Source organism: Rhipicephalus sanguineus, chromosome 4 (genome assembly GCF_013339695.2).
Source record: "Rhipicephalus sanguineus isolate Rsan-2018 chromosome 4, BIME_Rsan_1.4, whole genome shotgun sequence".
In the NCBI taxonomy this organism is placed as follows: Eukaryota; Metazoa; Arthropoda; class Arachnida; order Ixodida; family Ixodidae; genus Rhipicephalus; species Rhipicephalus sanguineus.
The window spans coordinates 8,914,883-8,930,073 of record NC_051179.1 but is presented as its reverse complement, the minus strand read 5'-3'; the positions used below and the strand labels follow the sequence as shown (position 1 = coordinate 8,930,073).

The 15,191-nt window shown below is 44.9% G+C and overlaps 1 protein-coding gene across 1 annotated transcript in view; it reads right to left on the bottom strand.

Moving 5' to 3' along the window:
• Positions 1-631: 631 nt before the first annotated feature.
• Positions 632-15,191, bottom strand: part of LOC119389339 (uncharacterized) — a gene marked incomplete at its 5' end in the record, with an annotated part of 31,169 nt that continues 16,609 nt past the window's right edge. The window contains 2 exon segments of the mRNA XM_037656553.1: positions 632-3,452; positions 10,807-10,962. Coding sequence (XP_037512481.1) covers positions 10,834-10,962 — 129 coding nt within the window.

The window sequence follows — 15,191 nt, the reverse complement described above, 5'->3', positions numbered from 1 at the left end:
GTCTGTCTGTCTGTGTCTGTCTGTCTGTCTGTCTGTCCGGCTACGTCTTGTCTTGGTACTGTCATGCTCATGCTTACTTCATTGTTTCGGCATATACAATAATTGGCAAGGCATGATATTGTCATGTAAGGCGATAATGAATAAATATGTATGCAGTTGCACTCTCAACGCAAAAGCTGTAGGAAGTGCGGAGCAGTGATTCGCCTGTCCTTCAGTGACACTCACGGTCACATGCGAATCGAGTCCTCACTACGCCTTTTTCTATTGAGATTATGACGTCATTTGCGTGCCATTTTTCTGCCATGGCTTTCTGATGATGGTGGGGCCCTATGGTGAGCCAAATAATGCTCGCACAATAATAGCCCCCGTTTTTTCTCTTCCTCGACTTATCCTCTAATATTTTCTTGAAGCCTTTCCCAGATTCCTTTTGATGCACGAAGCACCGCAGATAGAGCCAGTGTAAACTAAAAAAAGCTGATCATTCGAGACCCCAAGACAGTAATGCCAGTAAAATGGCATGGATCAATATTACCGGTCATTTTTTAATGGGACCTCCACTGTGCTCACACATGTATTCATACATATCTCTTGCAGGAAAAAATATGCATGCAACTTACAAAGGCAAACAAAATGCAAATTAAATTGTTCGATTTAATGTCATGTGCACACTGACATAAATAAGATACACTGGTCGTACACAATTAGCATATATGCAGACATACATATTCCTTGAAAATTAAAGGCACATGAAAAATACAACTGTATCATGGCACTCCATTTGGCACATTGCAAATGCATGTCCTTTATGCTTCTACACTCACACGAACTCCTCGGTGCAGTAAAAGTGTCAGATTAATGAAAGACACATCCATGGAATGCTTTTGTTTTATCCTTCTCTGCAAACCATACAACAAAACAGCACTTCAGCAAGACAACGGCAGCTCTTGCGCAGGAAAGAAATATGCAATGAGCATTGTCGAAACATTGGCTCCAGCAAATACACTCATCATATCTGTATGCTGTTGGACCAAATGGTCTGTATGGTCCAGCAGCTGGATATTTCTTGCCCACGTCTGCTGCTGCACAGCAGTAACATCCACTGTTTCCCACTGGTGAAAGTTCAATGCAAGCCACATGTTGAAGAGCATTAAGTAAATAACAAACAGAAATTATAGATGCAGAAATAGCAACAGTTATATGTTAACAACATTTGGCATTCAGCAGTGATAAGAAATCCCAGCATGCTCTGGCACTGTCTCTCATCACTAGGCTCCACCCATGGAGGAAGGAAAAGTTAGGAGCAAGCCAACTCTGATGTGCTGAAGCAATGTCAAAAGACTACTGGGCATTGTGACAGAACCAACAGGCCCACCTAAGAATAAGGAGACTCCTGGGGTTGCTGTCCCCAAACATACACGCTCCCATAGTAACAGGGCCAGTGCTGCTAAGGGCTTCAAGAAAATAAGAAAATAGTTTTGCTTGGAGATTTTCTCACAGCACACTCCTTTTCTGACAAAAGCTGTGTTTGTAGAGTGCTCCGTGAGCTTGAAAATTGTGTTTTCGGTCTGCAAGTAGAATCAGACATAGGTTGACCTGTGTGCTGCTCGGTGAGCATCACTATTGCAACGCATGCATGCTGTCAAGCAATCACGATGCAAGTCTTTGTAGTCTTCTTCAATGGGCCACAGAAAAGGACATGTCTGCATCATTAAAATTTTTGCAAAGGCTTCGTAGGTTTTGTTCTGATGCACATCAGCAGTACAGTATTAACTCAACGGCTCCTTGTAGTGCAAGTTGCTCATCATCTGACTGGAGAAGAAAAGGGCCACCAAGATGGCTGCACTACTAGCTTCACGAGCATGACCCGCTCCTATTTTGATTCTTTCCTCCATGGCACCACCATATTTCAATATTGACAAGCTCTCTAGTTCTCTGCATAAGCAGTGAGTGAGAGCACAGGCGCACTGACTATGTCACCGATTTCTACAATAGAGTAGCATTGTTGTATTATGAATAATGGTGTGCGAATATTTGAGTTTCGAATTCGAATCGTATAGTACCTAATCGAATAATTCGATTCGACTTTCGAATAGCTAGTTTTCGAAGTTTCGAATAATTCGAGAGGACGAATATCTACAACGCGACAAAGGCCAATGGTGCAACTTGGGTAGGGTGGGGTGGCAAAAACTAACGACATTACAATAGGCATTTCGTTAAAACTTTCACTGACATCCTGGTTCAAAAGCGAGTGCAGGCTGATCTTAAAGGAGATTATGTCATTTCCGCTCGTAGAAAAACAAATGAGAAAACTGTCAAGCCCTTCACAACTTCGTTCCCGAAACGAAGGCACGGACTTCTTGCGTAGTTTGATCGCGTATGCCGCAAGCACCGTAACACCATAAAACGTCCAGAATTTGGCCTGCGAAACTCTCGGTCATTGGCTTTGCTTGTAAAAATTTGTTCACGCTAGGCAGTCGCCACTGCCACACCGAACCACTCGTTCAGAAACTTCCATCGTTTCTGCACGCAGTTAAAACGCTGCTGTGAACGGGTGCCCAAAGATTTTTGGGCTTGGAGCACCCATGGCAATGAGGCACAACGTTACCGTTGTCAGATGAGCCATATTGCGCGACCATCGGGAAAAAGCTAGCTACCATACCCCCCTCTGCTAGTCGTTAGGAGGTTTGGAGTGGTGCTGCTGACTGGAATGGCGACTCTTCTATCAACATGCTTGCACGCCCATAAAAACTGAAACAAAAGTCACTCTCAAACAGGTGCGTAATAAAACTGTGACGCCGTAGCGTTCCTGATTTTTCCTTTGTCTTGCCATAACTGGTGGTACATATTTCGTGTATATAAACTATTCGATATTTGATTGAATATTCGATAATTCTGGCCACTATTCGGCACCATTCGATTCGAATTCGATTCGGGGTGAAATTTCACTATTCGCACACCCCTAAATATGAATGCACTTTCATCGCTATGAAGTTTAAAATAAATTTAACACAATTTTCCCGTCAGATATGCTGTTTGATAAGTACTTGCAAGATGGTACAAACAGTCTTCTTTCTCTCCGAGTGACAGAAAATAACTTTCAATAAGAATTGTGAACTGGCATCCAGATAAACAGTATTAGGCTCGAACTCTTTGTCAACTTGTTTTAAAGATAGAACACAAACGAGCTTGTCAAACGCATACTTGTGAAAAAGATAAATAACGAGACCAGCTTGCCTAACATTTTTTTCTGGTTCTACGTACAGGCCAGAATATGATTCATGCTCGAGCGTGGTGTTCCATGTTTCTTCCACTTTGTGCAAAAATTTTTTGGGTTTGTTGCCAATGTACTTTTGCATGGTGCAAGGAACTGCCAAAGAGTAAAGTTTGGAGCAGAGGCTATTTCTTTGTTGCCAACCATATATTTTAAAATGGCCTCCTCACTTTGAGTTGTGCTGAAAAGGAAGCAAGGTGTTGATTCTGAGTGCTCGGCAGCGTCTTTCAGTGCAAGTGATTTTTAACTAGCTTCAAACAACAGTTGTGAGCTCGCTTGTTAGCAACGAAGCCCACCTGTGTTGCATGGTAAAACGAAAATGATTGCAATGTTAAACTTTGACTCTCCGTAATGCCTATTGTATCATATTTGCTACAGCGATTTTAATGCTTCAAAGACATTAAATTGAGTACAGCTTCTATAAAAGAAATTGTTGCATTTTTAATATGCCATAGCGAAGTTCTGGTGAGTTACACATATAAGAATGACTAATTAAAATATTTCTATACTAATTACATTACACCTCAGATAAATTATGTTTTTCAAATACACTCTCCAGGAACAAAAGAAATGGTAATCATTTCGTTTATGACTTTTAATGCGATAGCGTTAAAGAGCGCGTTTCGCAGAAATCCTGGTGTCAACGTCGGCATGGGTGTCATTGGTTATGAGCAGAAATTTGGCATTGTCCGTGAGCGAAAATACGAGATAGATGCAAATAAATTAATCTCGGTCCGAGTTTAAATTGAACTCAACCTTCTGCGTGGCAAGCAGGTGTTCTACCACGGAGACACGGCAGTGCTTGAAGCTGCTTCATAAAAAAACACTATAAGAATGTCATGTAGTGGGAGGAGTCTCCTTCATTTGTGTAATATTGCATGGCAGAATTGTAGAATTGCACCAGACGTCAAAACATGTGAATTGCGCACCGAGTGGGTGGTTTAAAGCTGCCCACCCATTACAAAGCGTGCAGCTGCGCAGGTGTGCGTGGCACCTTACAGACGCGTAGTGGGTACTTCACCAATTTGCAAAAGAAAGAGAATTATGGCGTAGTGGGCACTTAGCAAATGTCCTTGCATTGGGCATTAGGATAGTTTGAAATGGCCAACGTTACGCGCACGAGCGTTCCTTTCCTTGCGGCGCAAGGGGCCCGATTATGCTACCGCGTTCTACTCTTGAAGGCTAAGTTCAAGCGTCCTCCAAGTTTGTCTTCATCAGGCAGAACTCTTTGTGGGCAGTACTACTACCAATAATAATTGTTGAGGTTTTAAGCCCTAAAACCACAATATGATTAGGAAAGACACCAATGTGGGCAGTACTGGTTCAAAGTGAACTTTTATCATGACCTGACAAAATTTTTCACAATGAACGATATCGTTCACACACAAATTCTTTCAATTTTCTTTTTCTTCGTTAGTTACTGTCCTTAAAGGGACCGACAACCAACTTTTGTGGTACCCGTTTTCTTGAGTGCAACGGGAAGCTTACCGGTCAGAGCTTCTAATCACGGAGTGGTAACGCGGAGAACGCCGTAAAACATTTTTAATCAGAGTTTTTCGATCTGCAGCGATTATGCAGTCTTAATATCACATGCTGCAAACAGTGAGAGGTGAGCGCGATAGCGATTATACGCCAGCAGTGGTGACAAGTCATGCCCTAAGTATAAAAAGGCAATGTTACGTTTGCAAAGCCTGCGGTGCCGCGACTACTGCTTTCTAGCCTATTAAATTATTTTACAATAGTTATAGCGTTTTTCTGGGGCTTCTTATAGAAGCACTTTGGCCGTACACAGGTCGCTTTATCACATTTTAGTCAAGCCAAGCCAAGCTAAGCCTTCGAAAACGAAACGACGCTTTAACATGTGATTTAACATCTTGGTACGCTCGAAGATGGTCGGCACAGCTGCGCGTTTGAGTCGTGTTCTCTGCTGATTATCTGACGACGGCTGGTAGTCCGAGGGACGAAAATGCACTGAACAAATGCGAGCATGGGACGGCAACGGGTAACTGACGGCCTCTTCCCATTGCTTCTTTCTGTTCGCGTTGACGGGTAACAAATGGTAGGATACACCAGCAGTGCTGTTCATGAAGTGGTAGCAATCCTCCAACAGAACAGTAAGTCGATGGCATTTTGCGAGCAGCAGCGCAAACTCGCGTGCTACTCTTCAAAAGTCCGATACGACGAGAGCAGACGAGAGTCGAGCTACGCGGGAAACGCCGCCAGACGGCGCGCGCATGCGCCGCAGCCTCCGTTTCACTGGAAGCCACGAAAGTAGCGCCACATCTCATGCTTTACTTCTTTTACCTTAGAAACAAACGGGAATTGACAATAACATACATATTCAAATTTTCAGCCCTCGTTCTGGTGCGTGTAAAAGCATTAGACTACGTACAACAAAGTGCTTAAGACTGCATACGTCCGGTTCATGGCGCTCGCGCTAGGCTGCGCGACATACCGGTTTCTGTTAGTTTTAAACGCGATTTAAAAATATAAATTCTACTCAGATCGCGAAAACTATTCTGGAATCTGTCACTATAATTCACGGCCTTTTCATTTCCACCAGGATCTAATCACCCGTTCTGGCCAGTTGTCGGTCCCTTTAAAGTTGATAGGAACCAACTGCATTCTCACCATTCACATGCTGAATACAGCACAGTAGTGCTAGCAACAAAGCCAAAGGGCAAACAAAAAAAGTAAAGAACAATCTCATTGCACAGCAGGGTAATCTCAGACAGCGCAGAAATGACACACTGAGAAGGAACCACACAACACAGCACATGCATTGTTTGTTTCAAAAAAGCGTGTGTATGTACGAACAAGCCTGCCTAAGCACCATTTTTGAAGGGTACAATCTAGTCGTCTCAAAGTTATTAATTTGGTAGTCACAAGCATGATGCTTGTAAAAATGGGTATGTGTGATGTGTACAGGTTTCATACTTTGCTAACTGTGCTTTCGAGCCACAAGCAATGTGGATAAAGTTATTTCAGCTACAACAGAGTTGCACTTGTCATTGTCCTGCCCATAAACTGAGCCTGTATGGTAGATAAAATTTACAAGCTGCCCTTTCGAACGAAAGTGTTGCCATCTGTTTCAAGGTATCAACATCTTTTAGAAGGATGCATCTTTCATGCCTAACCCACGCAGTGCTCATTGTACGCAGACGACGTGGCACCGTGGGTTAGGGGACCCAGGTGGCATAGCGTTTCCTACAGTTACCTAGAGGGAACGGTGGCGCTGCAATCGTTCAGCCACCATGGGAATGATGGGCAGTACACGGATTTGCCTAATCTTCATGCTTATCGCTTCGAACGCACTTGTGGCTTTGTTTATTCCTGTGTTGTGGCATTCATTTCTGAAAAAGGAATAGACCATTGTGAACTTTGTGACCAGATTTGAATTGGTGAGCCTCAAGAGGCTCACCAATTCAAGTTAAAGTTGTGGTGAAGTGGTTAAAGTGGTGAAGTGGAACTGCTGACTTTTGCTGAACTTCGTTTTGCGACAAAGCGCATGCAGGCAACGCATAGCCAAACGAACAAAGTTTAGACAAATCCGTGCACTACCCATCATTCCCATGCTGGCTGAAGCACCATGCGTTGCAGCTCCCATAGACACTAGTGCCAGAGTTCCCTCTAGTAAGTATTGTAGGAAACTCTATGCCAGGCGGAAGCTCACGGCCATCAGGTGCTCCCAAGGCGATCGGGCTGACTGTGTCGCCCATGAAGACGAAGGCCCTGCTGGTTCACCCCTGAGCTGCTAAGCAGAGGATTATCCGAAGGCATGTGCTGGGAGAACGGCCAATCCCATGGAGCAAAAAGGCAGTGACATACCTGGAGCTAGGGACTGATCGCCTCACCTGGATACCAGCCGCCAAACTCGCCACCTTCAAGGCCACCAGAGTCCAGACTGCGGTGGGCAAGCTGCTGAGCAGGGTCCATGGGTGCACCCCATGGCTGGCCCTTCGGCTCTATGAGGGGGCTGCAACGGCAGTGCAAACCTATGCACTGCCCCTGGTGCAGCTGGCACCACACCGCAAGGAGCAGTTGGAGCGGCAACACCACATGGCAATTCGCCGCTTTATGGGAATCCCGCGCCAGTCGCCCGTAGCTGCTTCATCGGCGGAGGCCCAGGCGTGGCCTCTGTCGCCCCTTATGCTGCGACTGGCACTAAATCACATGGGGCCGCAGGGGTGTTGCCCTCCTTCAGAGACTGCGGAGCCAACTAGCTTCATGGATGGGACAGATCTGCACTCTCTATGAAGAACTGGTGCCCTGGGCTCCCTGTCTTATACAGCCCCCTCCCCCGCACCAGCAGCCTCTGGACGTGCATTTGTAGCTGGACAAACACGGAAAAAGGCAGACACCGGTGGGCCAGCTCCACCAGTCAGCTGTGGCGGAAATCCACGACAGGCTGCGGGGGCATCTCCTGGTGTTCGCAGACGGGTCTGTCCGAAACAGTCTCCGCTCGGTCGCGGCTGCCTGTGTCATACCAACAACTAGGATGACCATCCGGCGCAGCCTTCCCTTCTATGCCAGCTCCACTACAGCTGAAATGGCTAGCCTTCAGTTGGCAGCCAATTACCTCGCTGCTGCAACGCCCCAGACGCCCGTGGCAATCCTCTGCGACTCCCGGCCAGCCCTACAAGCGCTGCTGCAGCCAGATCAAGCTGGGATCACTGTGGCGCTGCTGCACAACAAGCTAACTGCCATCAGAGCTGGCAGTGTGTGTCTGTCCCTCCACTGGCTTTCTGGGAAACAGGAGGCCGCCACCGCTAAGGCAGCACACCATGGCGATACCCCACTCACCAAGGCGTTAGCTCCGTCGGCCTACTCCCGGCAACAACTGCGGCAGCTGCTACCAACAGCCCACCCTGACAAGCGGGTGGCAAGCGGCAAACCACCGCCACGCCTACCGGAGACCGGTCTTGAGAGACGCGAGAGGTGGTTGCTGCTTCGCATGCGGACCAGCAGCACCTGGTCTGCAGCACACATGTACTCCACAAGTCGCTGCTCATCGCCTGTGTGCGGCAGATATGGCGACGAAGAAACGGAGCATTTCGTTTGCTTCTGTCCTGCCCTCGCCGCTGAATGATGCGCGATGGTGAGCCGCTATAGCCTGCTCGGTCTCCCTGCGACCACTGTGGAGCACTTCCTTTTTCCCGCACTGTCGAAGATACCAGCCCTGCGAGCCTTCCTCGAGTTTTCGGCTCCTGCAGACCTCGCCGCCCTATAGACAAACGCTTTGGCTTCGTGCTTTCGCCTGCACTGACAAGATACTCTCTTGCCATGCTACTCTCTCCTTCTTTCTATCTTCTCTTCTTCTTCCTATCATCTTTACTTCTCCATCCCTAGAGGCGCTGAGCTGTGCTCCCATAACAGGAGGCAGAGAATAGCGTCTTTTTCATTTCTTCTTTCCCAAACCACTCCCTCTCTCTCTTATGCCTGGAAGTTTCAGATGACTAATGTTTATAGTTAAGTAAAAATAATAAATTTAGCATGATTTTCATGACACCTTCAAGCTTGTAAAACAAAGCTTTACTGTGGTCGTAACTACAGATCACATGAGAGGTGCTAACCATTTTTAATCTCAGGTGATAAAGAATGAAATTGGCTCGGAGAATGAGACATTGAGCGTTTTAAAAACCCTTTCATGATTGTGAGTTTACTACAGCCACTGCTATAACAGTCCTGCTCAGTACCTGATTAGTAGAAGAAGGCATGAAATCATATTAAGTCAATTTTCTTACGCTTCTCCTTCACGAAACTGTTCCTTATCCTAAAGATCAACTGCCTTGCTTTTCGCTTATTCTGAACTAAGTGGGACAACATCCTCTTTAAGTGGGCTTTTTAAAAGGCCACTTTATACTAAAATGTCAATCCAACATTGCTCAAATTAAACGTGACATTTTGCTTGCTAATTTGGATTCCCACAATTCTGTTGCCCTTCTATTCCTCATTTATAGATACAGTCAACATCTGATTTTTCGGACTCTCTAGGGACCATGAAATCGTCCAAAAAATCGGGCAGTCCGAAAAAAACGAATTCATGTTCTTTTATTCCACTCGAGTGGTCAAATCACCACAGCCACGTCCGAAACAGCTTCAGCGCCTGCCAGTAAACTTATTAGGCATTTTGGTGCGTGCCTAGACTCTCGTGAATACATACGGTACGTGCCGTGAACCCCGCTAAACTACGTGCCAACCACCAATTGCATATATGCGTCTCGTGATGAGCACCGCCAATGCCAGCAAAGCGCAAAAAAAATTACACCTCTCTCTCATGGTGCGCTTAAAAACGATGACAAGGAACACCAAGGCTGTGATGGGAGATAAGACGACTCGTCCCGCTTTCCCCAATGTGCTACTGCGCAAAAATCTCCGCTGACACGCCGCATCTGCTGCCACGTGAAGTCGATCGTTCCTAGTTGTGTGCAGCACATTGCCTACTAAGGTCACGCCATCACTGTCGGGGCGTTTGCTGTATCCTACGCACATGTTTGCTGTGAAAGCATTTGTCACAGCCCACTCCATTCCTGACCACTCATGGGCACGGCGATGGCAAGATGTTTTCATTTCTGAAGGAAATATGTCTGTGCGGCACACTTAGCAGTCACCCACAAAGAGGCTGCATCAACGGTGCCGTGGCGCGTTTGCGGTATCGCCTATTAAATGCATGCTATACACATACAACTGCATTAGGCCACATGCACTACCGAGCAGTTGGCTGAAGATGCTTATCATAAAGGTTTATCAGCGATTAAGTCGTACTGGCGCGTTTACCGCCTCCGTGCATTTCCGGTGCTTATCCGTAAAGAATTTACCACACTGCGCCGTGACAGTGGCCCCTTTAGATTTTCGGTCTGCTTCACCCCTAACATGCATTGCGGCAAAGGTGACTTTCGGGCCCTGCTACCGCCGTAAGAAAGATTGACTTGCGAAAGCGTTGGTTCGAACCTATGGGATGACAGACATGGCTGAGTTAAGGGCTTCGATTAATGCCGTTTCGGCAGAAAGTCCGAAAAATCGGACGTTCTTATACACTGACATCTATGAGACTTGTGATGGTGCCACGAGAGCGTCCGAATTTTCAAGCATGTCCGAAAAATCGGCAGTTTATTGTACTACTACCAACTCAGTCTAGTCATCTCTCGCTTGAAATTCCTTCATGTACATCAAGTCAACTTCGTAGTCATCTTAGTTTCAAGTGCATTTTTAGCCATGCACAATCATTCAATAATTCTGCAGTGCTGCACGCCATTTCACTTTGGAATAACCTTCAGGTCGTATTGTTTCGTTAGAAAAGCCTGATAAATTCTGCAAACAATTGCAACTTCATATGTTCTCTTGACTTTGTATAATGGTGGTTTTTTCCTACAACTGCATACAGTGTTTCTTTTCACTCCCAATGTACACACACATTTCTTTATTTCACCTCCTCTACTCAATGGTCCTCTGTAGGGTAATGTGAACAAATGAATAAGCAGAGCCTACACTTTTTACAACAACATTTCAATGAAATTGTATGACAGCATTGGTACCTCAAGGTTGCAATGCAGGCCCTGTGCTCACAGTCCGGGACAGATGACAGTATCATTCATGTCAGATCCCACAGGGGGTGTTGAAGTCTTCAGGAGAAAATGTGTGTACTGGCCTTCCTTTGGATAGGAACCCTCAGGCCCTTTCAGAGCTTTTTCCTGAGAAAAAAAACATACAAGTTTACGATCTCTTTAGAAGGAAAGCCTTAACTGCTTGGCTGCTCAATCGCTAGTGGCACATACGGTTTGGCTATGACCTGCCACTGATAAAAGCCATGTTTTAAGGTGTGCACTTATTATCACCGCTGAGTTGCTTGTTGTTGCAGATCATGTCCCCTTCTAAGTAACTAACAAATATTTCATCTTCACACAGTTTAGGTGAAGAGCATTATAGTGGCAAAATAGCGGATTAGACTTTTCATATCACAAGTACAACAGTCTTATCATCAGCAGAAGCTTGCAAGTGCATATGGAAATGATAAAACCTGTCATGCTGCATGAAGACTCACAACTTAAGACCTAGGGCTAGTTAAACTACTGTCTGTCAGTACAAAATGCTGAAGTGCATTCCAACAACATAAGCAGATGGCATTTTAACACGCAAGTGTTTTATGCCAGAGTGGACCACGGCTCCACTGACGCATTTCCGTCACGGATATGACGTTGTAAAATATAAAGACTGACATATGGCAAAGAAAAAACTATAAGAAAAAGTTCCGTCAGCGGGAGTCGAACTTACGACCTCTCGATGGCCAGCGCACAGCGCGAAACGACTCCGCCACAGACGGCATGTTCCCTGCTATGCTAACGGCGAGCTACTTATGTACACCATTTGCCGGCGGCGGTACTCAGAGATCGGCGGTACAGCGTGTTTTCATTATCACTAGCGAGATGGCGCGAAGGGCTCGAAGAGCGCGCTTTAAAAGTCGTCCCCCACGCGGACTAGCGCGCAATCCGATGAAGACGGCCACGTAACCATTGATTGCTGTACGCGGTCGACAATTTTTTTGTTAGTATTGAAATATTGTTCGTTTCTTTATATTAAAAGGTATTGCTCCATAATAATGTACACATAGGCCTGCATTAGTAGTATGCATTAAAGTGGCGCTGCCTTCGCGTGACGTAATGATCTCGTGCTCGTCAGCACGTCTTGAGCAACTTTTCAGCGTGCTCATGCAACCGTGCACGCAGTTTCCAGGCCGCTAAGATTTTGGAGCGACATAGTTTTGCTACCTACACTTCGTCTCAGAAATGACGCGCGCTGCTACTCGGTGCGGCCGTGCACATGCACAGTTACGTTTTCAATTACTTGGCTTGGCTCGCGTATCGAGAGAGTAACGATGCCTGGACAAGCCATCCATGACACAGGCACAGGCAACCTTGGGTGCAGGTGCACACAATGCTGTACAAATACCGGGAAGGTGTATAAAGCCAGACATCTCATTGTAACAGCTTGCTATTTTCAAAAATGGTTGGAAAGCTCAAAATAAAGGTGGTTAGCATAGTTACAGTAACTCCTGCGAAAGCAGAACAACGACAGCTTTCACAAGGGCTAGCGGCATCACTATCAATTCTCAGCGTTGCTGGAGCAAGCCTCCATGCGTGTTTGGAGTCTTTCAGATCGAAAAATACTGCTTATAAAATAACTACGTGCTTTTCGGATAAACCACTGCAGCTACAAATGCTACGAAGGGTGAGCTTCCTGTCACGCCGTAAAAAACTGGATAGAGAAAAATCAGTTGTCGGTCCCTTTAAGAAACTCTCTCACAAAAACTTAAGAAGCAATACAAACATTAAGAACATAAGGTTTTGGATTTCATTCAATTTCCTTTCTTCATATTTCCTGAATTAATCTATCCTCTCTTGCCCAAGATATGCATTTCAAAAAGCTACTCTGCCAGGCTACTATACAGAATGTTTAGTTTTAGCGCTGCTTTACAAAACAATTTCATTCAAATTGTGAAATTCAGTTGAAAGGTCTCTATTTTTGTTGTGCTCTAAACACAGAAATGTACTTAAGCTATGTACTATACAAAAGATCTACTAAACACAAAAATGGACTTAGCCCCCATGTATTGCAGACAACTTGGCACAGCAATGGTCTTCAGTTTGCACCTTGTTTTACATGCACTGTACTTTGACAGCATTCATTCTTCTTCCACACTGTTCAACTGTGGAATGCGCAACATATCGTAGAAGTTGATGAAGTTAAAGCATTTGAAACCTGGTTAGTATAACATACACCTTATAATGTGTTCTTTTCTGTTTGATGCCTTTTTTCGCCAAAAACATTGTAATCTACGGTCATCACTGTTGTTATTTTCCTTGTTTCTTGCCGGATTTCTTGTTTTTCACACATTTTTTGCATATTATGTTTTACACTACTGTAAAATCCCGAGCAAGCACCCCCCCTACAGTGAAAGATAATCTGAGAAGATTTGGAGGGGGGGCCCTTGCTCAGTCGTGGACCAAAATTCAAGATGGCGGCTAAAGAGCCCCTAAGAAGAATGCACACGCGAGCTTCTAATGAAACACTTTATTGAATATGGTTTGCATTTACTATTTTAGTAAGCCGGAACGAATCCTCGTGTGAAATTTCATCTTATGACGGGGGGTGAAGACATTCTGCAAATGTTCCGACAATTTGACAACTCAGAATGCAAGCCCGAGGTACCACACTGTAAAAGGATTAAGAAACCACGCACATATTTAAAAACTCTCAGAACTTGGGCTCCTAGGAACCACTGCTGCAGGATTCTGTAGCGGAGGACAGAATTTTAAAAACAATTGCTCGAGGTAGGGGCACTTGCCCGGGATTTTACGCTATGTGTTTTTCCACGCCCACCTGCTTTGTCCTCGGACTACAGTATACATAAATAAAAAAATAAAAATAGCTCACGAGATGGGGTATCTTTGCCAAGCTGATTTCATGAACTAAAATTCAGTCACCATATCCAACATCTAAATTTTCTATGTTTGGTGGGTTAAAGCTACTAACTGAGCACAAGTACACCACCCTATCTCAACAACAATGCAATTTGTTTGGCTAAGAGGGTTGGCTTCAAGTCAATTGTTTTGCTGCCACACCCAGTGTCCCATCCTACTGTAGGTGGCCCGCCTAACTTGTGAAGCCAGAAAAATCCTTTCTCAGAGTTTTGACTAAAATCAAAGCTTAAAGAAGGCACAGGCTCCTGAAAGTGCACTGAGCTGAAGGAGCTATAGTCGGGCCCTCAATTAATGACACTAACGGACGTTGCCACTGAAGCAGCCTTCTGCCCACATGGCTACATGCCAATGCTTGTTTGAGAACAACCAAATGGTACAGATGCTTCAAGCCAATTTTGAAGGCTGTTCTAGTGCTTCCTTAAGACGCTGTTTGAATTGAAGAGATGAATCTGAACAGAGTAAGTCAAGTGGGTTGACTGCTGTTCAATAAGCCTTGTGCAAGCTTTACACAACATTATTGTCGCACATGCATTGTAGTTAGCTTTGTCATGTTATGTTATATAACTTCTCTGCATTGTGCTGTTTAATGTACTACGCAACTGTTCTGCTTTTGTACAGCATTTATAAATTTTTTTTTCCCCAGTGAAGCACTCGTACTAATGTTATATAATGTAGTTGATTGCAATGTATATATTTCTCTCTTAGCCCCCGCCCTACACAATGCCTCCCACAAGGCCAGTAAGGTGTCCCTAATTAGGTCAACATATAAATTGAGCTCATGAACCCAGACTCCTGACACAAGATGATAAACATCTTATTCACAAACAAAACTGCCTTATGGCTGAACCATGGTAACAACGTTGACCAAGATGATGATCTGAAGCTGTGTGGGCTTTTCATCTACAATGGTGCTTGTAGGTTTGTTAAAACACAACACATATGAAATGTGTCTGACATTTCAGCAATCGTTTTCGTGGGAGCTTGGAATATTGTACGTCTTTATGCTCTACAATGGTGGTTGCAGGTCTGTTAGTACACAACACATATCAAATGTGTCTGATATTTCGGCAATCGTTTTCGTGGGAGCTTGGAATATTGTACGTCTTTATGCTCTACAATGGTGGTTGCAGGTCTGTTAGTACACAACACATATCAAATGTGTCTGATATTTCAGCAATCGTTTTCGTGGGAGCTTGGAATATTGTACGTCTTTATGCTCTACAATGGTGGTTGCAGGTCTGTTAGTACACAACACATATCAAATGTGTCTGATATTTCAGCAATCGTTTTCGTGGGAGCTTGGAATATTGTACGTCTTTATGCTCTACAATGGCGGTTGCAGGTCTGTTAGTACACAACACATATCAAATGTGTCTGATATTTCAGCAATCGTTTTCGTGGGAGCTTGGAATATTGTACGTCTTTATGCTCTACAGTGGTGG